Genomic DNA, 26,471 nt, shown 5'->3' on the forward strand with positions numbered 1-26,471 from the left:
GGGAAGGGAGTGAGACAGGGTTGTAGCCTCTCCCCGATGTTATTCAATCTGTATATTGAGCAAGCATTGAAGGAAACAAAAGAAAAATTCGGAGTAGGTATTAAAATCCATGGAGAAGAAATAAAAACTTTGAGGTACACCGATGACATTGTAATTCTGTCAGAGACAGCAAAGGACTTGGAAGAGCAGTTGAACGGAATGGATAGTGTCTTGAAAGGAGGATATAAGATGAACATTAACAAAAGCAAAACAAGCATAATGGAATGTAGTCGAATTAAGTCAGGTGATGCTGAGGGAATTAGATTAGGAAATGAGACACTTAAAGTAGTAAAGGAGTTTTGCTATTTGGGGAGCAAAATAACTGATGATGGTCGAAGTAGAGAGGATATAAAATGTAGACTGGCAATGGCAAGAAAAGCATTTCTGAAGAAGAGAAATTTGTTAACATTGAGTATAGGTTTAAGTGTCTGGAAGTCGTTTCTGAAAGTATTTGTATGGAATGTAGTCATGTATGGAAGTGAAACATGGACGATAAATAGTTTGGACAAGAAGAGAATAGAAGCTTTCAAAATGTGGTGCTACAGAAGAATGCTGAAGATTAGATGGGTAGATCACATAGCTGATGAGAAAGTATTGAATAGGATTGGGCAGAAGAGAAGTTTGTGGCACAACTTGACTAGAAGAAGGGATCGGTTGGTAGGACATGTTCGGAGGCATCAAGGGATCACCAGTTTACTATTGGAGGGCAGCGTGGAGGGTAAAAATCGTAGAGGGAGACCAAGGGAAGAATACACTAAGCAGATTCAGAAGGATGTAGGTTGCAGTAGGTACTGGAAGATGAAGAAGCTTGCACAGGATAGAGTAGCATGGAGAGCTGCATCAAACCAGTTTCAGGACTGAAGACCACAACAACAACAACAACAACAACAACAACAAACAACATGTATCATTAGTATCAATGGGTATTACGAGATTATATTCATTGCCTGGGTGTTTTGGATGTTTAGAATTGCATCAATGATTTACACATCCCTGGCTTATCTAACAAGACTATATGACAGGTATGAGCAAGAAACTAAAGACAACAGTAAAAAGAATATTACAAAAGAATGTGCAAGAACAGCAAGGACTTCTTCCACAACACGTCCCAAGGAAGTACTAGTCGCCGACAGAAGTGACACTACAGTGCAGTGCAAGTAGCATGGTTTCCACGCAGAATATTGTAATCCTGTCAAAGTGCTTCCCCAACAACTGCCAGAGGTGGTGTAGTGTATGATGCTAATGCACTTACTCTTAGAACAGTTTTTCATTCTGCTGTTAATTAGTTACAAGGTACTTTAGACTAATGAATGTTCTAGTTGTTGGGTCTGTTCTACTTTCATGTAGAATGCCTTGACCTAATATCCATCGTTAATCAACTCCTTGTCCAACTGAATAAAGTGTTTAGTGGTTATGACATGAAGAGTCCCTGTCACATCAGCAGCTAATATCATGCATGTAATAATTTGTTTTGTCAGCCACAGACACAGAGCCACCCCGACACTGGTGACCCCGATGTGATAGAATTAGCCATATTATATTGTGGGAAGGACCTGCATTTGACATGACAGATGCATCGACAGAGCCCATGCCTTCTGCCTCACAACTCTCTGTGTCTTTTCCGTGCTTTGCCACCCTTCTGGCAGCATAACCCGCTGTTATGATTTACCGAAACTGATACAATAGGTTTCCGCTTCACCAGAAGAATATATCAGACAAATCCCAACCCTAGAAGACATTGGCAACAGAAGACCCTCACAATATTTGCGACCCATGAAGAGAAAGGTGAGTAATTCAACCATGCCTGATAGTTTGTTGTGCACACTGTGGATTAATTGCTTGCCACCCCAGATAAATGCCATTATTGCATCACAAACTGGCATGCCCTTAGACCCTGTAGCAGAGTTAGCTGACAAGATATCTGACACTATATTGCCATGTCAGTGAGTACAATGGCGTGCAACAGCTTTTTGCTGCACTGGTAACATGGGCCGATTATCACACGCTGTCTGCCAAAGTGGATTTACTGACCAAGAAGATGGAAGAATATTGGGTCCTTGTGACTGCAGCAGAGGCATAGGTAATTAGCTCAAGCAATCAAGGAGCTGCTCGTCCACCACTTCCTTGACATCAGGTACTTACAAACACGCCGTCTGGTGGTATCAGGTAATTTGGAGACTAGGCAAGGAATTGTACAATGCCCTGATCAAACCCAAATGCTGGCGGCAATTGGATGTAGGTGTGTCGACCAATTGCTGGGTGTCATATCAGTGCATATTCATCAATGACTAAAAATCCAGGCAGATATATCTTGTACATAATGGTTCTGACTTATGTGTGTTCCTCGGATGAAGTCACACAGCAAGTGGCTGTGTACCCCCTTCTGCTTCACTCCTGCCAAAAATTCAATGATGTTGATAGACAGAACACTGCGAATCAGCCTGGAACTCAAGATACGACCTGTCTTTATGTGGGATTTCATGGTTGCAGACATGTCAGAAACCATAATAGGTGCGGATTTTTTTTGGCACATTATCAACTGCTTCCTGACATGGTGAATACATTGCTTGTCAATGGTGTCATTAGGCAGCTGCAGGTTTTCGTCAATATGCAGCAGTGCTAATAGGTAAACTCATGGAAGACATGCTCATGGGTAAACTCATGGAAGACACCAATGGCGAATATGCCAAGTTACTGAAGGCATTTTAAGCTCTTACAAAACCTCTGAGAGCACTGAAGGACATACCCCAAGACATGATACATCACATACGGACTACAAAAGACCCAACAGCTTCCTGCTGACCTAGGCACTTACCACCAGATTGACTGCCATTGCAAAAGTGGAATTTGACAGTATGATATGTGATAGTGCGATGCATTTACTACACTTGGCACCAAAAAAGAACAGTGCTTGGAGCCCTGGTGGTGATTATAGGGCCCTAAACACTAGAACTGTTCCCAATTGATACCTTGTATTATTACTTTGGGACTATAATTATGCATTATGTAGCGTGACTGTATTCAGTGTTTTAGACTGTGTAAAGGCATACATGCAGATTCCACTGGCGGAAGCAGATGGCCTTTTTTGAGAGTCGGTCCAACTGGAGGCCACAGACTTTCGCGAGCAGAAGCTGCTTGCATGTGGCTTCTGACAAAATAATATTAACTGTCATATTGGCACTACAACTAGCTGGACAACAAAGAAATAAATCACATTTATGGGATAATCAATATAGTGCCCAAACAATTTAGCAGACCCAGAAAATTGAATCTACGCTGCCTTTGCACAAGTTACACCAGGCTTGCTGCAACAAGTGTGGGAAGAAGTTGATTACTGGTCGCGTGTTTGCCACATCACAAATGGCAGTCACATTGAACCAAAACATTTGATACTTTTATGTGAAACTTTAGGTTGTTTGTTACAAAATGACACATCTAACGATTCTGGAAGTTGCCTCAATAAATTTCTATATCATTCCAATGTCAAAAGTCCTCTTTGACTTACCTTCTAAACATTGCCAATGCCATCTCAGAGTTTGTGTGACAACACCACTAGCACTGTCAACACTGAGCAGAGACTTGTATTAAATGCCAATGCAGAAAAGTCAACAGACATGTGCACATGTTGGAGGGCAACTTTCCAGACCACCAGCTTGATCTACATAAATTTGTAGCAATGGATTTGGCCCCTTAACCACAATGATAGACCATTTCACCTTCTGGCTGGAAGTTGCACCAGTAGACAACATCCTGGCAGAGATACTAGTTTCTGCCTTTGTTTCCACTTGGGTGTCACATTTTGGTTGCCCTTCACAAGTCATGATGAATCACAGATGCCAGTTTGAGTCCGACCTGTTCAAACAGCTGACTAAATCCTGTGGCACTGTGCATTACAGAACGATGAGCTATCACCTCGCCAGCAATGCGATGACAGGAACCTGGACTGATGACTGAAAGCACACCTGATGTGCCATGACTAAAGTTGGACCACAGCCCTACTAATGGTTTTGCTTGGCCCGAGAAACACTTCCAAGCCAGACTTGGACACTTCACACTTCAGCTGCTGAACGTGTTTACAGTGAAATGTTATGCCTGCTAAGGGGAGGGGGGGGGGGGGGGGCGTTGTGGATCCACAGTCCTTGTGGCTAACCACCTTCACAGATGTGACTTTTTTTTTGTCAGTTGAGAGAACACACCTCCCACATCTGGTCCCTGCGAGTGTCCAGTCATGGCACCAGTCTAATGTACGTACACGAAACATTCAGAATTGTACACACATAATGCTACACACTGACCGTATCAAACCCCCATTACAGCCACCTTACTCACGCACACAAAATAGTATGATGAGGAGACCACATGCTCAACATTATTGTTAATGGCAAAACCACTACTGTCTCACTAGACTGCACGTAACCTGCATATCTCTTTCACGTAGAAACCTCAACAAGGGCAACACAGCACAATCCTAACCCAGTTCCACCAGCTTTGTCACTGCTGGCTCCCCAAATCGTTGACATGAGGAAGCCCTTAGAATGCACAAGACTATCAAGTCAACAAGTACATTTCCCTACAAGATTCTGGACACTGTTCCCCCTTTTCCGGTGGGGGCTGATGTAGCAGACACAAATGACACTACAGTGCAGTGCAAGTTGCACGGTTTACATGTCACTGCTGGCTCCCCAAATAGTTGACATGAGGAAGCCCTTAGAATGCACAAGACTATCAAGTCAACAAGTACATTTCCCTACAAGATTCTGGACACCGTTCCCCCGTTTCCGGTGGGGGCTGATGTAGCAGACACAAATGACACTACAGTGCAGTGCAAGTTGCACGGTTTACATGTGTAATTTTGTAACTCTGTCAAAGTGCTCCCGTGACAGCTGCCATACGTTCTGTGTTCTATGACACTTGTAAGCTTACTCTAAGAATAATTTTTCATTCTGTTGTTAATTAGTTGCAGAATTACTTTTGGCTATGAATGTTCTAGTTGTGGCATTGGTTCTACTTTCATGAAGAATGTTCAATTGAGTATTTGTAAACCAACTCCCTGTGCAATTGACTAAAGTATTTACTGAGTCTGATGGGAAGAGTCTCTTCATTGCATTGGTGGTTAATAGTACGCAAATAGTGATTGTTCTGATAGTTGCAGACACAAGACCACTCCAATCATACTCTTCTTACCACCACCACTCCAAGAAACGCATAACAACAGTTTATTGTGCAGTTTGTAACAAGTCAATAAGTAGAGAACAACAGAAAAAGGTGGGCATCGATTGCCCATAATGCTCCTGCACAATTTCCATTACTAAGTCATTTTATATCCAAATGACAATTTGCGCACAATAATGACCCTTGTTCTCAAATAATAATGTAAACACATGTAGCATTGTTGTGTGCCTTTTTGAAAACCACTGTTGTACAATATGCACTCTTGCATTAAAGGCTTTACACCAACAATATGTTATTAATTACAATATTCCATCAATATAATCCATTTAAAGATCTACACATACAGTTCATGTACTGTTAGTATAAATAAGGAGGTATTAGTGCTCTAGTATTAATGGTACAACAGCGCTCGCCAGACCAGATGGTCACTCATCCAAGTGCTAGCCCAGCCCGACAGTGCTTCACTTCAGTGATCTAATGGGAACCGGTGTTACCACTGCAGCAAGGCTGTTGGCAGCAGGATCTCTACTTCAAGAAAATCAACTACAGCAACTGGATTAAAAGAAAAAGGTTAAATAAGTTAAATGTTACGTCGGGTGACAGATCTCATCAAGTGTTCTGACTCAGCAGGAGCAAGCTAGCAACTACATAACACCATAAACCAATCACAAAATCACTTAATTTGTCTACCAGTGTATAGGACAAGAAGCACTGGAGCTAACAAGAGAAAATAAAGAACTGTAAATTTGCAAAATGTTGAAATTCAACAATTAATAAATTATGGCATTGCTAAGAGCAATAAGGATTAAACAAAACGAGAAACTTTGGCAACTTAAAGTAAATGATGTCAACCCATGAATAAAAGAATGTTTTAACTATGACAGTAATTTCTCAGCAAGTATGGAGGAGGAGAAAGTTTTTAGTAGCTGAGCAATACTGTAGGGGTGCTGCTATACGGCACAGTGCAGTCCACCTATCGCTGTATTTGGGACATTGGCTGCACCGGGTGCTGCAAATCATTGTGGTACATGGCCAAGTACATCCAGTTGCATCGGCTACATGATGAGACAGTGCAGATCATCAGAAAGAGTGAGCTATTCAGAAAATGCAGAAATCCACTTTGAAAACTTTTTTCTTCTAGACAATGACACAGTGTTTCAGTGTTATCACATTTAAGAAAACTGTGCAGTAATAGAGGGTACATAATAGCGAATATTTGCATTGTATACCAGTCATCACAAGAAGAATGGCCGCACAGGCCCCATAATGGATTACACGTCTTTTACGGCAAATGTCTGGCAAAATGAATTCTAATTTTTAAAAATTATCTGACAAAGTAGAATCTAAAAGTAATGAACTGTCAGTAAAGGTAGAAAATACGAAAGAAGAACTAAAATTAGAGATAGCTGAGTACGTCAAAAAGGAATTAACATTGCAAGTACTTTGACCCAGTTGCCTCAGGAGTTGAAGGATGAGCTCAGTAGCCAATGCGATTTAGTTCGCAAGTAAGTAAAAAAGCAATTCAATGAATTAGATGGCAAAATTAACAAAGTAGATCAATTTGTTGTTAGAGAGTTCAGCCACATTAAAGAGCAAATCTCAGAGGCAAACAAGCATATAACTACTTTAGGATAGTTCAAAGTGTTTAGAGAAATGGTTAACACACATGAAATGCTACCTAATTTGGAGGAACGATTACACGAATTTGTAAACTCTTACTGTACAAGAGAAAGTAGAGTAGCTTCATGCTAACACTGTTTCTAAGGGAAGTAATGAAGAACACAAAAAAGAGTTAACAAGACTATGGGAGGCTATTGAGAGTACTAAGCAGGAAATCCATAAGAAGGCAAGTGTAAATAATAGTGGTGTAGTACTTCGAGAATTTTGGAGGAAATTCTAGAATCACTTGGCCTTCCACCGTTTCAAACATCAGATATTTTAGATATGAGCAGGAGAAACAAATCAGCTGACTGCGCATTGTTTATTTGTATGTGCAGGTAAAAAAAAAAAAAAAAGCCATGAGGAAAAAAATGGACACAGTGGCCGAACGGCAGCAGACAAGTACTTGCTATACGTTCCACAGAGTTTCGCGTACAGGCAAAGAAGAACAAGAAAAATTTATTTAGTATTCTGTGCTCTTTAATGTCTGCGATGATTGTAAAAAGACTAGTGGACAGCTGAAAGCATGTTCCTAAGAGCACTCATGAATTAGACTCGTCTGAGACTAGAGATTCTCGAATTACTCTATGTCTTGGTTATGATTGAAGCAAGACACATTTAAGCTATTTTGAAGAAGTGTAATTGATTCTAATGTTCAAAGAATGAGTTAGCTTGCCGAAGTTACTGTTTATGAACATTGAAAATATTTTGTGATTGAACTGAAAAGTATTCTATGAGTATACAAATTATTACAAGAATAGAAAAGAAGTTAGTAAATTTCTTTAACCAGCACCATATCTTCGGAGAAGAAGCTTCCGGGAGATCGAGGTAGCAGATTAACCAGAGATGAGGATTGGCTACACACAATGGGCAAGTTAACTGAATTTAAACCTTCTCAGGGTTTTCCTTAGGGTTATTCAATGTTCTTCCCATGTAGTGGATATAATAAGGATATTGTCCATATATATTGATAGTCCCTTAACAATTTCCTTTCTAACACCTCATCCAGTGCACATATAAAAGTGGATACTGAGATATTTAGTCAAAACGGTAACACATTAAAATGATATGATATCCCATCAAATAGAAACTTCTTTGAATCAGGGGGTAACTGAATTTGCCAGTACCCAGCAGTCAGGTCCATCGTGGTAAAATACTGTGCTTTTTCAAATTTTGACAGTAATTCCTCGATATTAATTGGCCTGTCTCGTTCTGTCTCTATGTGTTTGTTCATAGTGTGTGAGTGTAGCACTAACTGCTCACCCCTTGTAGCCTTTTTTACCACTACTAAAGGGTTATTCATAACACTCGTACTACATTCTATTATTTTGCTGTCAATCATCTTATCTATTTCTTCTTTAACTGCTTCTTTCAAGTTCACTGGTATCGTATAAGATTTACAGAAAAATGAAGTATTATCTTTGATCTTAAATTTACAAATGTAGTCACTAATACTACCCTGACTATCAGAAAGTACCATTTTATATTCCAATGGAATTTTAGCTAAATCCAATTTCTGGATGTTGGTTAATATTGAGGATCCTTTTACTTTATTTTGTATGTCAGCTGGGTGTGATGCATGACTTAAGTTTTCAACCTCTGGTAACAATTGCGCTGTCACTGTTAATTGCAAAACGCTGATTCTCAGTTATTTGTTTATTATTATAGGGGTCAGTCACAAACTTTAAACAATATTTATCGTCACCTAGTACAAAATAAAGGCGACTGTCCTCAAACTTCAGAAAGACGTTCAATTCTGATAGCCAGTCTAGACCTAATAACACATCTGTGTTGTAGGTTTCCACTACTAAAAGTGTCTGTTTACTTTTGGTTCCAGTAATGACTACTATAGACACCCCTGTTTCCAGTAATAGGAATAAGTTATGTTTAGTTCGTAGTGTATTAAAGAAACCACTAGAAATTATTGACACTTCACTACCAGAATCACTAAATATGTCGACTTCAAAATCTTCTACCTTTCCAACTATAATTGGTTGTGGATTAACTGTAGTTAAACTAGGTTCTTCTAGTAACAACCATTCTTTGGTCGGTACTTTATGTGTAAAGTTAACATATTTATTATAAGCTAGGCCTCCTAATGCATTTCTACGACCTGGGCCCCAGCCCTGAATCCAGATCGCACAATGTTTTCCTCATTATTTGTAATCATCGAGTGGTTACCAAACCGGGATATTGCATTACCAGTTTGTACTCTATTACTACTGTGTGCAAATTCCTGCAATGTTACTGGGCCTATATTCAAAGGTGGATGTGTCTTTTGATAATGTCTCTTAAAATTATTACTACTACTATTATTATTACTTTTGCGGAAGTTCTCATTTTGGTCCTTATTCAAGGTATTCAGTGCGTTTACAAAGGATAACAATTCTTCTACAATCTTCCACCCACCACATAATATATGTTTCGAGCTTAGATAGTTAACCGCCTTATTAAGATTTTAACTAATTCCTCTTCCTCCACGGGTTTATCCATGCTTCTAACTTAACATCTAATTTAGACTGTACTGAGCCTATCTCCTTTTTCTAGAGCTTCATTCTGGTCTTTAATTAAATTTAGTAATGCAGACAAATCTGGCATTCACATAGTCACCCTGATAGCTGTGACTGGTTCTGCTAGTTGTTGTTCTTGATCCATATTCATTTTACTCTTAGCTCTTGTTATAATTTAAAAAATCACCTCTACGTATAATAACTATAACAACAGTTTATCCTTCAACAGTCCATTCAAGTTTACCAAATAATTATTGGTTTTTGCTCACCCAACGTAGAGTTCTAGCTGCACTGGTGAGCAATGCGATGGTGAGTGGATGTGTAATCAATGCTGGTGGATGGCACTGGCACAGGCGACATTGAATGTTGGTTTCAGCATCGGTGTCAGCGGGCGGGTGCGTAGTCAGCACCAATTGGTGTAGTTGGCGTCAGTGGCTGGTTACGGTGTCTGCTCAATGAACGGGTGCGAAAACTGCTTACTACCCACAATCAATCTCCTTAGTTGAAAAATTGAGTTCTTCTCTCTTCCTGCTTGTACTTTCTCAAGTCTTTTACGGCATTTCACTTGCAATTTTCTTCCATTGGTTTATTGGACTCAATACAACTATTGGAAACACTTCTCGTATCTTGTTATGTCCAGTTGCTATGGCAGCACATAATATCTTCTTCCCGTTTATGTCGTAAAATTCCTGTTTTCTTAGGGTCCTGTCACTAAAGTCACCAAGTTCTAACGTTCTCTGGACGACATCAAGAGACAGTGTGGTGCTGGGGTGCAAGACTCACAAGTCTTTCAATTCAGTTAACTTGCCCATTGTGTGTAGCCAATCCTCATCTCTGGTTAATCTGCTAACTTGATCTCCCGGAAGCTTCTTCTCCGAAGATATGGTGCTGGTTAAAGAAATCTACCAACTTCTTTTCTATTCTTGTAGTAACTTGTGTACTTGTAGAATACTTTTCAGTTCAATCACAAAATATTTTCACGGTTCATAAGCAGTTACTTAGACAAGCAAACTCATCCTTCTAACATTAGAATCAATTACACTTCTTCAAAATAGCTTAAATGTGTCTTGCTTCAATCATAACCAAGACAGAGTAATTCAAGAATCTCTAGTCTCAGACGAGTCTAATTCATGAGTGCTCTTAGGAACATGCTTTCAGCTGTCCACTAGTCTTTTTACAATCATCGCAGACATTAAAGAGCACAGAATACTAAATAAATTTTTCTTGTTCTTCTTTGCCTGTACGCGAAACTCTGTGGAACGTATAGCAAGTACTTGTCTGCTGCCGTTCGGCCACTGTGTCCATTTTTTTCCTCATGGCTTTTTTTTTTTTTTTTACCTGCACATACAAATAAACAATGCGCAGTCAGCTGATTTGTTTCTCCTGCTCATATCTAAAATATCTGATGTTTGAAACGGTGGAAGGCCAAGTGATTCTAGAATTTCCTCCAAAATTCTCGAAGCACTACACCACTATTATTTACACTTGCCTTCTTATGGATTTCCTGCTTAGTACTCTCAATAGCCTCCCATAGTCTTGTTAACTCTTTTTTGTGTTCTTCATTACTTCCCTTAGAAACAGTGTTAGCATGAAGCTACTCTACTTTCTCTTGTACAGTAAGAGTTTACAAATTCGTGTAATCGTTCCTCCAAATTAGGTAGCATTTCATGTGTGTTAACAGAGATGAAATCTGATGAGGACGACGATAGCGGAAGGCGACAACTCACTAAAACTGGCGGGAAGTCACAAGGATCAAAATAGAGAATAACTAAAAGTTAATACATATTTGAATATTACTGTGGGTAGCGTATTTGAGGGTGGATAAGCGTGAATCTTTTTCTTGTGCCTATCACGACTCAGCACCTCCACTATACGGCTAGTAGCACCTTTCCTTCTCTAATAAAATACAGTGTTAAGGAGATAAAGTGTTATATCCCCCAGGGATGTTAACGTACTGTGTTAACAGGCGGAGTGACAACTGCCGTCTCCCGAGTTGTTTTCAGTGTTCTGTAACATTACAAGTCAAGATAGCTGTAACAGAACTTGAATAGCGTAAAGTTATCATTAAAAACGCACGTTGCGCGATTTGTTACGATTTGGTCGGTCATAATAATCGTAACATGCTTTTGAATACCATTAAAATATAACGGCGGTACCTGTTTAGTGTTATTGGAAATAATATGTAATAAATTAATGAGTAAGGTAGCCGATCCTATAAGAAGGGGTAAAATTCGGCATATTAAGGTGTTTTGCTTTATATCGACTAAGCCGATAATATGGCGTCTTTTTTTTCCGTTTACTCTTAGAAAAAAGGAAAAAATGTAAACAAGTGCTAATTGTGCGTTGTGAAAAAATATAGGGGCGAATTTTAAATAGCTACAGTGTATAATCAGACTAACAAATGGACATTCAGTTGCTAGAAATAGCGGATAATAAAGTGTGGTCATTAAACTGAGTACACCTACAGGGTGGTCAATTCCGGGATAAGTCTATTCGCATCTCAAGAGGGACGCAGTATTGAGACCATTTTTTTTTTTTATTATATCACGGAGAGCGGGCTTCAGTTTATAAAAAAGAGAAAAGCTGTATCATTATCATTGACTGTTGGTGTCAAGCAACCAAAACTGTTAAAGGGTTTCGGTGAATGAGTGGTGAATGCAAAATGAAACTCTTAATGAAGTTATGTTAAATAAAACAGAAGAGACAAGACAGTTTGGTCGTATCTGTTATTATTCCATAAACTGTAACATTTCTTCTCGTTGTACGAAGCCTTTATAGACGATCGTGATGGCAATTTGTTTTGAAGGGATCTCGTTTCGAGTTAAGTTTTGGGGACCTGGTCAAGAAGGGACAGTTCGTAGATCCTAACTACTGAAGCTATTCTGGAATCAGGTGCTACCATGACCGTTATGTGTTGTCAATGGGTTAAGGACATCATATCTGATGCTCTAAGATTGATGCGCCTTTCCTGTTGGTATAACGATGCCTCACGGTAACAACGACAACGCCGACAACGAATGAAGAAATGGTAGAGTTCCTTCCAAGATTACTTTTCCTGCACCAAATTCCCTTTAAATCTGAAACTATACTATAATCTATTCTTGGATTCTTATACTATCCTATGGTCCTATTGCTTCTCCATCCTTGTCTTTACTTGGCTGACAAGCAATGGCTGCTGCAAATCACTAATATCAAGGCCATACTGCTTCTTGTAATAATAGCAATAAATGATCGTATCGCTATTCCTAGGTGTTACATATGCTTCTGGTCCATGTTACGTAATCAACTGAATAAAATGTGATGTTACATCGAGTCAGTACTGAAGAATATGTAAGTGATTTCATAATATGCTCTCTAAAAGCAGTTGGATTCCGATGTGATACATCCACAGTTACATCCATAACAATTAGTGCCTGATGTAGATGTAAGTCAACCACACGCTCCGCTCTAGTTAGCGACAGTCTTAAATCCCGCCATCAAAGTAGAGTCAGAAGAAGTTTTTGAGTATTTAAGTTACCCATGCGCTCCACTCTAGTTAGTGTTAAATCCCACCATCAACATAGAGTAAGAAGAAGCCCTTGAGTATTTAAGTCACCCATGCACTCCGCTCTAGTCAGCGACAATCTCTAATCCCAGTATCAGAGTATAGTTAGGTCTCAGTTTTGCCTAAGCAGTTCTTTGAGAGTTACCAAGAAATATTAGATTAATAGAAGATGGAAATTTGTATGAAACATTACATAACACATAATTTTTTTACCCTTTGTAAGATATAATACAAATGCGATTCACCAGCCAGTCTTTTCCAAGCATATTTAGGTTTTTATTTTTGCCTAAATTAGTCTTTGTATGTAATTTCTTTAGCAGAGGTACTGATGAACGACGGCATATATATATATATATATATATATATATATATATGACTCCTTACCCTCTCCCCAAAACCCACATCCTTTCATTTTTCCCTCTCCTTCCCTCTTTCCTGACGAAGCAACTGCCAGTTGCGAAAGCTTGTAATTCTGTGTGTGTGTTTGTGTGTTTTGTTCATGTGCCTGTCTGCCGGCGCTTTCCCGCTTGGTAAGTCTTGGAATCTTTGTTTTTAATATATATATATATATATATATATATATATATATATATATATATATATATATATATATATATATATATATATAGAGAGAGAGAGAGAGAGAGAGAGAGGGGGGGGGGGGGGGGGGGGGACGACAGTATAATATGATGGTACTACTGAGATATAGTGATGTGGAGGCGACATGAACTGAAAAACTAGACAAATATTTGATTGATTTGATTGTAAGTAGTATGTAATTTTCTATTTTTATACCTTTTATGTAATGTAGTATAAATGGGGAGGGTTTGTATCGATTTTGAAAGGGGTGTGTAGTGTAAGTAAAAGCATGACTAACACTACACACAAATCACACCTTTCAGACAACCATCACAGACAATTGTGACTGGTTCTTCACCATTTGCTGTTCCATAGCGGTTGCTAAGACTTTTCTTAGGGGGCTTCAAAGGTGAAGGTGAGAATGTCCATTCTGTAGGAGTCGTTTAACATCACAGCTCCTCCAGCTTCTCACTCAAGTACCAGCGAAGCAGGGATCCTAGGGAAAGGGGTGGGGGGTGGGTGGGTAGAAGGGTTTTCTGTCTTTGCAGCTATATTCTTTCACTTCTTCGATCTTAGCAACTGTCTCTACATTTTCCTTTCTTACTTCTCTATTCAGTAACCATCTATCTTTCCCTCTTTCCATATGCCTATACTTCAATCGCTGAAGTCTTTCTCAATTTCCGTGGTTCATTATAACCTTCAACTTATTTCACAGAAGTCGGCCGAAGAATCAGGATACACAAACACACCTAAGCGTACACACAACATATCATGAAGACGCAAAGAGCAAATGTGTGTGTGTGTGTGTGTGTGTGTGTGTGTGTGTGTGTGTGTGTGTGCCCCCCCCCCCCCCCCGCCCCACACACACACACACACACGAGGGAAACATTCCACGTGGGGAATATATATATATAAAACAAAGATGCTGTGACTTACCAAACAAGAAAGCGCTGGTAGAGAGAGACAATTAAAAACACATACAAATTCCAAGCTTTCACAACCCAAGGTTGTTTCATCAGGAAAGAGGGAAGGAGAGGGAAAGATGAAAGGATGTGTGTTTTAAGGGAGAGGGTAAGGAGTCATTCCAATCCCAGGAGCAGAAAGACTTATCTTAGGGTGAAAAAAGGACAGGTATACACTCGTGCACACACAAACATATCCATCCGCACACATACAGACACAGGCAGACATATGTAAACGCCTAGTTTATTAAAACACACACACACACACACACACACACACACACACACACACACATCCATCCGCACATATACAGACACAGACAGACATATGTAAATGCAAAGAGGTTGGGCAGAGATGTCAGTCGAGGCGGAAGTACAGAGGCAAAGATGTTGTTGAATGACAGGTGAGATACGAGCAGCGGCAACTTGAAATTAGCGGAGGTTCAGGCCTGGTGGGTAATGGGAAGAGAGAATAGACTAAAGGGCAAGTTCCCATCTCTGGAGTTCTGATAGGTTGGTGTCAGTGGAAAGTATCCAGATAACCCGGACGGTGGAACACTGTGCCAAGGTGTGCTGACCGTGCACCGCGGCATGTTTAGCCACAGGATGATCCTCATTACCAACAAACACTGTCTGCCTGTATCCATTAATGCGAATGGACAGTTTGTTGCTGGTCATTCCCACATAGAAGGCTTCACAGTGTAGGCATGTCAGTTGGTAAATCATGTGGGTGCTTTCACATGTGGCTCTGCCTTTGACCGTGTACACCTTCCGGGTTACAGGACTGAAGTAGGTGGTGGTGTGAGGGTGCATGGGACAGGTTTTACAACGTGGGCATTTACAAGGGTAGGAGCCAGAGGGTAGGGAAGGTGGTTTGGGGATTTCATAGGGATGAACTAAGAGGTTACGAAGGTTAGGTGGACGGCAGAAAGACACTCTTGGTGGAGTGGGGAGGATTTCGTGAAGGATGGATCTCATTTCAGGGCAGGATTTGAAGAAGTTGTATCTCTGCTGGAGAGCCACATTCAGAGTCTGATCCAGTCCTGGAAAGTATGCTGTCACAAGTGGGGCACTTTTGGGGTTGTTCTGTGGGAGGTTCTGGGTTTGAGGGGGTGAGAAAGTGGCTCAGGTTGGGAGGGTATTTGCGGGATGCGAAAGCTGTTTTCAGGTTATTGGTGTAACAGTTTAGGGATTCAGCACTGGAGCAGATTCGTTTTCCATGTAGACCTAAGCTTTAGGGAAGGGACCATTTGATATGGATTCAGCACTGGAGCAGATTCGTTTTCCATGAAGACCTAAGCTTTAGGGAAGGGACCATTTGATATGGAATGGGTGGCAGCTGTCATAATTGTCTGCCTGTGTCTGTATATGTGCGGATGGATGTGTGTGTGTGTGTGTGAGAGAGAGAGAGAGAGAGGAGAGAGAGAGAGAGAGAGAGAGAGAGAGTGTGTATGTATACCTGTTCTTTTTTCCCCCCTAAGGTAAGTCTTTCCGCTCCCGGGATTGGAATGACTCCTTACCCTCTCCCTTAAAACCTGCATCCTTTCATCTTTCCCTCTCCTTCCCTCTTTCCTGATGAAGCAACCTTGGGTTGGGAAAGCTTGAAAAATGGATGTAGGCAAGATGTATGCTGGAAACGTAGAAGTTGTTGAGTAAGGGAGGACTCTATGATATGAAGTGAGGTATTAAAGAGTGAGTATGAAGTGTGAAATAGATTTTAATTTTACCAGACAATATTTAATTATGGTGTACATAAAGATGTATACTGGGGTGTAGAACTATGAAGCCTTCTCAGGAAGGAGAAGGGGGGTGCACCCAGTATTTATTGGATGAAATGGGCAGAAAGGCAGACCCAAGAGAGGCTGGCCTATACTGCGCGGACAAGGGCACCAAGAAGGGGATTGACCTGTATCACAGATTAGGAAGTTTAAAGGGGTGTACCTACCAAAGCAGAAGGAGGAAGAGCATTCATAGAGTTAACCTGTAGGTAAGGTATAGGTATTGTGCCGAAAAGGAAAAGAGCAGAATTAAGACAAAAGCCACAACATTTTGCAGAAATTATTCTGTTAAGTTTGAATTGTCTACTCTATTAGCAGTGTCAGGTTGTATGTTTATTTGCCCAGAGTTCCTCCAGACTACGAGAGACTGTAGATAATGAAATGGATAAGTACTAAAGAAAGAAAGAAAGAAAGAAAGAAAGAAAGAAAAAGAAAAACAGTACAGAATGGTAGTGTGAAGAGCAACCATAATTAAGAGTCTGTGACACCGGCAGTTTACGATTGGAAATTGAGACAGAGTTCCAATGAATCCCAAATATTAGGAAAACTTATCAAAGTACCATTAAATATTAGAGTTTGATGTCAACTTAGTGTAAGAGTAGAATGGAGGAAAAGTCAGTTAAAGTTTACTCTAAATAAGTACAAAGAGTTGTGTTGGAATGCATACTGTCGAAATTGTATGTGATATGAATTTACCTATTGATTTTATAAAATATCATGTGTTTGATTTAAGGGAGGGAATATGAAGTGCTCGAGAATTTTGGAGGAAATTCTAGAATCACTCAGCCTTTCATCGTTTCCAACACCCAATATTTTAGATAATATAGTATAGGAGAAATGAATCAGCCTACTGCACATTCTTTATTTGTATGTGCAGGTCAAAAATAACAGCCACAAGGAAAACGATGGACACAGTGGCCAAACGGCAGCAGACAAGTACTTGCTGAAGGGTCCACAGTTTCGTGTACAGGCACAGAAGAACAAGAAAAGTTATGTAATATTCTGTGGTCTTTAATGTCTGTGATGATTGTAAAAACTAGTGGACAGTTGAATGTAGGTTCCTAAGGACACTAATGAATTGGTCTCATCTGAGACTACTGATTCACGAATTACTCTATGTCTTGGTTATGATTGAAGCGAGACACATGTTAGCTATTTTGAAGAAGTGTAAACGATTCTAATGTTCGAAGAATGAGTTAGCTTGCCGGAGTTATTGTTTATGAATGTTGAAAATATATTGTGATTGAACTGAAAAGTATGCCATAAGTACACAAATTATTTCAAGAATAGAAAAGTTGTTAGTAAATTTCTTTAACCAGCACCATACCTTCGGAGAAGAAGCTTTCAGGAATCAACATAGCAGATTAACCAGAGAAGAGGATGAGCTACACACAACGGGAAAGTTAACTGAATTGAGAGACATGTGAGTCTTGCACCGCACTGTCTCTTGATGCCGTCCAGAGAACGTTAAGGGTGGATTATTGAACAATTTATTAGAGGAGTTACAATGGGGAAGTAAAGTGAATTTATCAAATCAATTTCCAAAATTCAAACTTGATGGGGAAGTTCATACCACCAAATCTTCACCAAAAACCTGAGAGGACAGCAAAAAGATAGGTTTTACCTCAAGTTATTTGATAGATGATGCCACAGAACGGGGTATTGGTCATTCTGAGAAATTTTTGTCTTAGAAGGATTTTAAGGAGAGATTTAGGACAAAATATAGGTCTACTAGCACACAAGAGAAATTTTCATCAGAGTTTTCAGTATTTTCAAGATATGGGTAAACCATGATGCCTATTAACTGCTAATGGCCTACAATTTATTAGCCATAATTTTAAGTAATTCTTGGCATGGGATGAGGTAAAACACATAACTATACCCAAGTATAGTCCACAAACTAATCCTTGCTAAAGTGTTATGAAGAAATTAGAATGAATGTGTAAAATGTACTCTTCTATCAGGCATACTACCTGGGCACAACTAGAGCTGAAATTTCAAGTAATCCTTAATGAATTACCGCATATGTCAAGAGGTTTATGCTCCTGTACAAATTATGAATGAAACCTTTGTTAAAATTCTGTACCTGGCCGAATTTGATGCCTGTTGACATTGAAAAGTTGCAAGAGAAGATATACGAGAATTTGCTTACACAGGGAAGGGGGGGGGGGGGGGGGGGCAAGAGTCAGAACTTTTAGTGATAAGGCTATTGCATCAAACTTACAAATAAATGATTTGGTATTATTACGAGATTTTCAGCATAGCTCAAATTTAAAGAAATAAAAGTTACAGTGGACCTTTTAAAGTTCAGAGTATGTCACATAACAAAAGCAGTGTATATAATAGATCCTGATATAGGGCAAGATAAAGGATTATACACTATAGATTTGATTAAAAGATTTAAGGCTCCAGGACATTAGCGCCCTTTGTGAATTCGGTTGATTGACAACCACCGGCCATCCATGTTAAATTGTTTCCGTATTTCTATCTTAGTTTTCTTGGTACATTTTCTATCTTCTTTAACTATGACTATTCTATTGTCTTTTATTAATATTATACCTCATACCACCATATTTTCCAAAAATAGAATGGGGTGGGGGTGGAAGGCTGATGGCAACACCTGTACCCATGGTGTCTGGTGTTTATTCAATAATAATACATTAATAAGGATAGCCACGAGCTTCGTTAATGAACTTAACTATAAATTAACATTGCAATGAAAATTTTGAAGATTTACAATGCACACTTAGTAGACAAAAAGCTAAGAATAAGAAAGATTTTAGCTCTATTATCATATGATAGTTATAGTACTATGAGATTAGCAGAGAAATGCTTTAAATCACAAGATCCAGGCATTAGCTACGAATATAGTAAGCTAAATCGTCTCGAATTTAGAATAAGATGCTATTGGTTTTTTACATTCTTTAAACATAAAGAAAGAAGAGCAGAATTGCTGGGTTTGTATTTGAATCTTATTAGGGAAGGTCAATCATGGGTAGTGATATCACCGAGTGTGGACCGACCACAGAAATTATACTGATCATGGATGATGGTTTCCATGGATATACTTGCCTATTCCATTGCATTTCATAAGGGTTTGTTAGGATCAATTTTTGGGGTGTCTGTGACGGAGAAGCTGTAGCAAGTCTGTTCTGTAGTGAATGCAAAACGACTTCTCCCTACGGTGCCATGGTGTAGTACCTTAGCATATGGGGTCCCAGGGGTGGGGGGTGGTACAGGAATACATTCTTTGATTCTAACATACCTGTATATCTATTTCCTTTTCTTACCTCCTGTCTTCCCTCTGTCAGTTCCTATCGTAGGATCTCTTCTTTGTACAGTCTATACAGGGTGTTACAAAAAGGTATGGCCAAACTTTCAGGAAACATTCCTCACACACAAACAAAGAAAAGATGTTATGTGGACATGCATCCGGAAACGCTTAATTTCTATGTTAGAACTCATTTTAGATTCGTCAGTATGTACTGTACTTCCTCGATTCACCGCCAGTTGGCCCACTTGAAGGAAGGTAATGATGACTTCGGTGCTTGTGTTGACATGTGACTCATTGCTCTACAGCACTAGCATCAAGCACATCAGTACGTAGCACCAACAGGTTAGTGTTCATCATGAACGTGGTTTTTCAGTAAGTGTAATGTTTACAAATGCGGAGTTGGCAGATACCCATTTGATGTATGGATTAGCACGGGGCAATAGCCATGGCACGGCACGTTTGTATCGAGACAGATTTCCAGAATGAAGGTGTTCCGACAGAAAGACGCTCGAAGCAACTGATCGCCGTCTTAGGGGGCACAGAACATCCCAGCCTATGACTCGCGACTGTGGAAGACCTAGAACGACGAGGACACCTACAATGGACAAGGCAATTCTTCATGCAGTTAACGATAACCCTAATGTCATCGTCAGAGAAGTTGCTGCTGTACAAGGTAATGTTGACCACGTCACTGTATGGGAGAACCAGCTGCTTCTGTACCATGTACAGCCAATATTGGCAGCTGATTGGCCTCCACGGGTACACTTCTGCGAATGGTTCATCCAACAACGTGTCAATCCTCATTTCGGTGCAAATGTTCTCTTTACGGATGAGGCTTCATTCCAACGTCATCAAATTGTAAATTTTCACAATCAACATGTGTGGGCTGACGAGAATCCGCGCGCAATTGTGCAATCACGCCATCAGCACAGATTTTCTGTGAACGTTTGGGCAGGCATTGTTGGTGATGTCTTGATTGGGCCCCATGTTCTTCCACTTACGCTCAATGGAGCACGTTATCATGATTTCATATGGGATACTCTACCTGTGCTGCTAGAACATGTATGACACAACATGTGGTTCATGCACGATGGAGCTCCTGCACATTTCAGTCGAAGTGTTCGTACGCTTCTCAACAACAGATTCGGTGACCGATTGATTGGTAGAGGCGGACCAATTCCATGGCCTTCATGCTCTCCTGACCTCAACCCTCTTGACTTTCATTTATGGGGGCATTTGAAAGCTCTTGTCTACGCAACCCTAGTACCAAATGTAGAGACTCTTCGTGCTCGTATTGTGGACGGCTGTGATACTATACAGCATTCTCCATGGCTGCATCAGCGCATCAGGGATTCCATGCGATGGAGGGTGGATGCATGTATCCTCGCTAACAGAGGACATTTGAACATTTCCTGTGACAAAGTGTTTGAAGTCATGCTGGTACATTCTGATGCTGTGTGTTTCCATTCCATGATTAATGTGATTTGAAGAGAAGTAGTAAAATGAGCTCTATCATGGAAAGTAAGCGTTTCCGGACACACGTCCACATAACATATTTTCTTTCTTTGTGTGTGAGGAATTTTCCTGAAAGTTTGGACGAACCTTTTTGTAACGCGCTATATAGCAGAGTTTACAACCTACAACAGTAGGATTGCACTGGCAGGTACTTCAAATGTAATGATGACAATAGACTAACATGATTTTTTAGAGTTAAGTAAGCAGCAAATGTTTGTCACGCCACACACTGTAGGGGAGAAGAGTCCAGGTAGGACATGGAAGAAAAGACAAAAACTCAATGTGAACCTACTTCCATAGGTGGTCAGAGCAGAGACATGGTGAGAAACACTGCACAGGTGCCAACTTATTGAGGGAGCAGGCATGGCAAGAGCAGCACAGTGTTCAAAGCTAGCATCAGTGCTGGGCCAGTAGATGTACTGCCAGGCCAATGTCTTCATGCTTGTCATCCCCCAATGTAAATCATGGCATTCCAACATGCGTAGTCGAATAAGAAGCAAGACCTTATGAGTTAACAGGAGAATAAGAAGGTTTGGTAGCTAGTATTCAACAAGGAACAGGTCCAATAGGAAAAAAAAAATTAATATCAGGACACAAAGTGCTAATGCTATCCTAGTGTATTCACAAGAAATACCTGGAATAAAATCTTTTTAGAAGGGAAGAGTTCACATATTTTGATTGACAGCAATCACGTAAGATTAACAGAAAGCAATTATGGGAGAGTGACAAAAGATAGAAAAAGTGAACTAGTAACTGTGTTTACTGATGAAGCTGAGATGGTGCGGATGGATATGTGTGTGTGTGTGTGTGTGTGTGTGTGTGTGTGTGTGTGTGTGTGTGTGTGTGGGCGCGCGCGCGAGTGTACACCTGTCAATTTTTTCCCCTAAGGGAAGTCTTTCCGCTCCCGGGATTGGAATGACTCCTTACCCTCTCCCTTAAAACCCACATCCTTTAGTCTTTCCCTCTCCTTCCTGAAGAAGCAACCATCGGTTGCGAAAGCTAGTAATTCTGTGTGTGTGTGTGTGTGTGTGTTTGTGTGTTTTGTTCATGTGCCTGTCTGACGGCGCTTTCCCGCTTGGTAAGTCTTGGAATCTTTGTTTTTAACAAATAAAGCATAAGGTGAACAAGAGGAAAAGGGTTGGCGGATCCATAGGAGGAATGGCATATATCTTCGTCTGGTGAATCTGTGGGAGGAATGACCTGTACCATTTATTATTATTATTATGGAAATAAGAGTATACCAACATCTACAATGGTATAGAGATTTGACACAGTGACTGCCCATAGAAGGAATGTAAGTGCAGTGAATACAGAAGTATGAAGCTGTATAACGACTGGTGGTCACGATATGAAAGTTTTCTCCAAAGAAGTTCTATAATCGAATCGACTTAACTGATAGTAGAGACAAAAATGGTTGGAGCAGGAATGTTCCATGCTTGTGGACTCAAGCTTGTACTGAGATTGGATTCCAGAGACTGAATAGAAGGCATATACACGAGAAGCAACTCTTCTGGTAATAATAATGTGAGAAAGAGTAACAGGTATGTACATATACAAGAATGAACTCTCATGTATACTGGCTTGAATGCAATGCATTGCTAAACAAATATAGAAACCACAAGGAAGGTGAAGAAGTTGATTTAAGTGGGTCATGATACCCATATATATCAAACATACACACAAAATTCAAGCTTTCGCAACCAACGGTTGCTTCTTCAGGATAGAGGGAAGGAGAGGGAAAGACGAAAGGATGTGGGTTTTAAGGGAGAGGGTAAGGAGTCATCCCAATCCCGGGAACGCAAAGACTTACCTTAAGGGGAAAAAACGACAGGTATGCACGCGCGCGCGCGCGCACGCACGCACGCACGCACACACACACACACACACACACACACACACACACACACACACACACACACACACACACACACACACACACACACAATATCAGACTTTTTTTTTTGGTCTGCTTGTGTCTGTGTATGTGCTGATGGATATGTGTGTGTGTGCGCGCGAGTGTGTACCTGTCCTTTTTCTCCCCTTAAGGTAAGCCTTTCTGCTCCTGGTATTGTAATGACTCCTTACCCTCTCCCTTAAAACCCACATCCTTTCGTCTTTCCCTCTTTCCTGAAGAAGCAACCGTTGGTTGCGAAAGCTTGAATTTTGTGTGTATGTTTGTGTATCTATCGACCTGCCAGCGCTTTTGTTTGGTAAGTCACATCAACTTTGTTTTTAGATATATTTTTCCCATGTGGAATATTTTAAAGTGACATCTTGCTATATAGAAAGACTAGTCATTACAGGGCAGTTTCTTGCATCACACAGGGTGTGAAGTACATTAAGATGAAGATACACAAAGTAGACTAACACTGTTATACACAATTTACCTGAAATGAAACAACAAAACTGAAAAGACGTATTCAAAATGAACTTTTGTTCCTTTTTAAAGGAGGAAATAATATCAAGTGTTTAAGTAATTAGGTTGTTTATAGTTGTTGTTTGAGACTGTGAGATGTCCCAACCTCTTTCCTTTCAGTGAGAATATGATGTATTACATGCTGTTTATGCAAACGACATTTCACACTCCTTAGTCGTAATAGAATAATATTAAGTTGGCAATAAGAAGTAATTGGATAGATAAAAAATGTACTCACGAAGCAGTGTGTTCTCCTGCTACCACTTGGTGGATAGATTTTTTATCTATCCAATTACATCATATTGCCAAAAATTGATTCTTTTCATTGTTATACATGGAAAGAGAAGTCCCAGAAAATACACTGTACACGGCTGTTTGTTCTGTTCAGACTTTAAATGGAAGGTGCGGAATATGAGAAAATGGCAAGATGTGATGATAAATAAATGGCCCCACTTGCTGTGGGTAGGGCTTTTTACATTTTGGTGTCGCGGCTTTGCAGTGGCTTCATGGTCCAAGAGCAACCACACTCTCCAAGAACGAAAACAAAAGACAGGGTGGGTTTGTGACAAATGAAATATATTGTAATCTGGGTTGTCATGTTGAGTCTTTGAGGTGCATGCAGCATGTTATGATCTGTAGGTGCATCAAAAAAATATATGTTTCTAAAAGGAAAGTAGTGGATGTGCTTTTTTGTGATATGAGTAGAAGTTTTCTTCTTTTGCTCCAATAACAGGTGCTGAACGTGAGGAAGTTAAGCCTTTTCTCGGCTGTACGTGGAATTTCAGAGGCACTGATTGGCAGGATCTCTACTTCAAGAGAATCACCTATGGCAACCAGACTAAAAGAAAAAGGTTAAATACATTAAACGTTACGTCAAGTGACAGATCTCATGAAGTGTTCTGACTCAGCTTCAACTACAAGGAGCGAGCCAGCAGCTACATAAAACTCTAAAGCAATCGCAAAAATACATGAAAATTCACAGAATCGAGAAGTTACTCCAGCACTGTCAGACTGTTGTAAATGGTGAAAGTTTCTGTTGTGTGTGTTTGTTCTGTTTATTAAATTTATGGAAAAATGCTAAGAAATTATCCACCAACCCAATAATTTGCAGGTACACAACAATTGATTGTCACAGCATGTGCCTAACGATGAAGGCATCAAAGCTTCAAAATCAATCGAATTACATCATCAAATATAGCAGTTTCAAATTTATTTTGAAACAAAGGGGAGTGATTGTTATTCAACACAATAATAGTCTAGCAGTTGACATCACCAATAAAAAATGGAGTTAAACCCTTAGACAATCCTGACATTTTTGTATAACTTCTTGTTTCTTTTTCCTCAAGTGAAGATTTTTATATGCAAAAAATATTAAGTTTAATCTTGGTTCATAGTCCATGTTAAGCCATAGGTTTTTGAACTTCACAGGCAAGTCATGTAGTTATCTTTTGATACACATCCAGCAAACATATAATACCACCACCTGGCCCATGCATAAGAGAGATCCGGAAACAATGATCACACAGAACAAAATTATAAAGAATGAGCATACAGGACAAAGTAAGTACAAAGAACTTTCGTCAGTTAAAGCAAACCTGAATGTTATTCGCAGTACAGCACTGTCAAATCAGTATTGCATAAATTGTAAGCTTTCCCAACTTTTGCAAAACATTATTCTATAGAACAAGAAAGCACTATAAAAGCTAATTAACACAGACCTTCCGACGAAATTTCCTTCCAAGGTATAGCTGGATACATAAAGGCAGCATTTTGTATCTGTTCATTGATATCTTCATCTTCATTGAAAGGAAATGTTCCACTAAGGCTTACGTAAACTATAACACCAACACTCCACATATCTAATGATCGATTGTATCCTTTGTTACGAAGGACTTCAGGTGCTGAAAGATAGCAAAAATATAATTGTTAATAAAGAGTATTCATATGACATTAAAATCTTAGAGAAATTGTACAAACAAGTAAACTTCCATTGTAAGGTAATATTTTTGAAATGGAAAAGGCTTATTTATCAACCTTTGGCGGCATCTACAACTCCTGATGATGAAATGTCAGAATAACCACTAAACAATCATTGGGCGAAAAACTCAAGAGAAGCTCTGGTGGTCAACACACAAAGGCTCATTTTATGAAGGTCTTAACAGAATGTCTATGTAAGTGTTCCTTATTACACTTATAATGTGATTAAAGATGTGCAAAGTCACATCTGAAACTGATATGCTTCATTGTAAGGAGCGTAATATGCATTCCTTGCAGTATATGTCATAGACTCCCAATACAGAGTTGTCAATACAGCCATCACTAAAGTGTCACTATAAGCAAATAAAAAAATCTAGGTAACATAAAATGTCACTAACAACTTCGTTTTTGTGGGTGTCACAGCCTCTAAATTCTTAATAAAAGAAAACATGGCCTGTAGCAAGCTGTGATGTTACAGCCTACTACATACCATATTTTCATTTATTATGTCACTAACACTTTGACTGAATAAATAGCTGATATTAGAATGAACACTGTATTTTACAATGAACTAACATAAGAAGTAATCATAAAAGTAAGTTCAGAGGTTTTCTTATGCTACCAGTGAGGTTAACAGCTTTTGTACTAAACCAGAATCATCCATTTGGCTGGAAACTTGAAAGCATGTTGTCAGTAAAAACAAAATGCTGAGCTTTAGGATACAGTAGGAATCTTGTACTGGTCTAATGGTTTAGATTAGGAACACCAAGAATTTGGCTCATGAGCCATGCTCTGGCTTCTGTGTCATAACACCCAGCCTGGCTGCACACCTCCCCCACCACCATACCATGCCATGTCACACCATGCTGTCTGAGCAGAAGACGGTGGAAGAGGAGGAAACTGTGAACATGCTGTATTTAAATGGCAATGCATTCACACAACATATGGCTAGGTTTCGTATTTCTCAACAAAACAGATCACAAAGAAACAAATTTTTAATATTATTTAATTATTTTGGTGCACTGAAGACATAATATAATATTTAT

The 26,471-nt window shown here is 39.6% G+C and overlaps 1 protein-coding gene across 2 annotated transcripts in view; it reads right to left on the minus strand.

Annotated features, from left to right (window-relative positions):
- Window positions 1-26,471, minus strand: part of LOC126360778 (serine/threonine-protein kinase D3) — a 172,316-nt gene that overhangs the window by 35,846 nt on the left and 109,999 nt on the right. For both annotated transcript variants that reach the window (XM_050007738.1, XM_050007737.1), the window contains one exon: window positions 25,167-25,349. In XM_050007738.1, the coding sequence (XP_049863695.1) occupies window positions 25,167-25,349 (183 nt within the window). The remainder of the gene's footprint in view (window positions 1-25,166; window positions 25,350-26,471) is intronic.

Source organism: Schistocerca gregaria, chromosome 1 (assembly GCF_023897955.1).
Source record: "Schistocerca gregaria isolate iqSchGreg1 chromosome 1, iqSchGreg1.2, whole genome shotgun sequence".
NCBI lineage: Eukaryota > Metazoa > Arthropoda > Insecta > Orthoptera > Acrididae > Schistocerca > Schistocerca gregaria.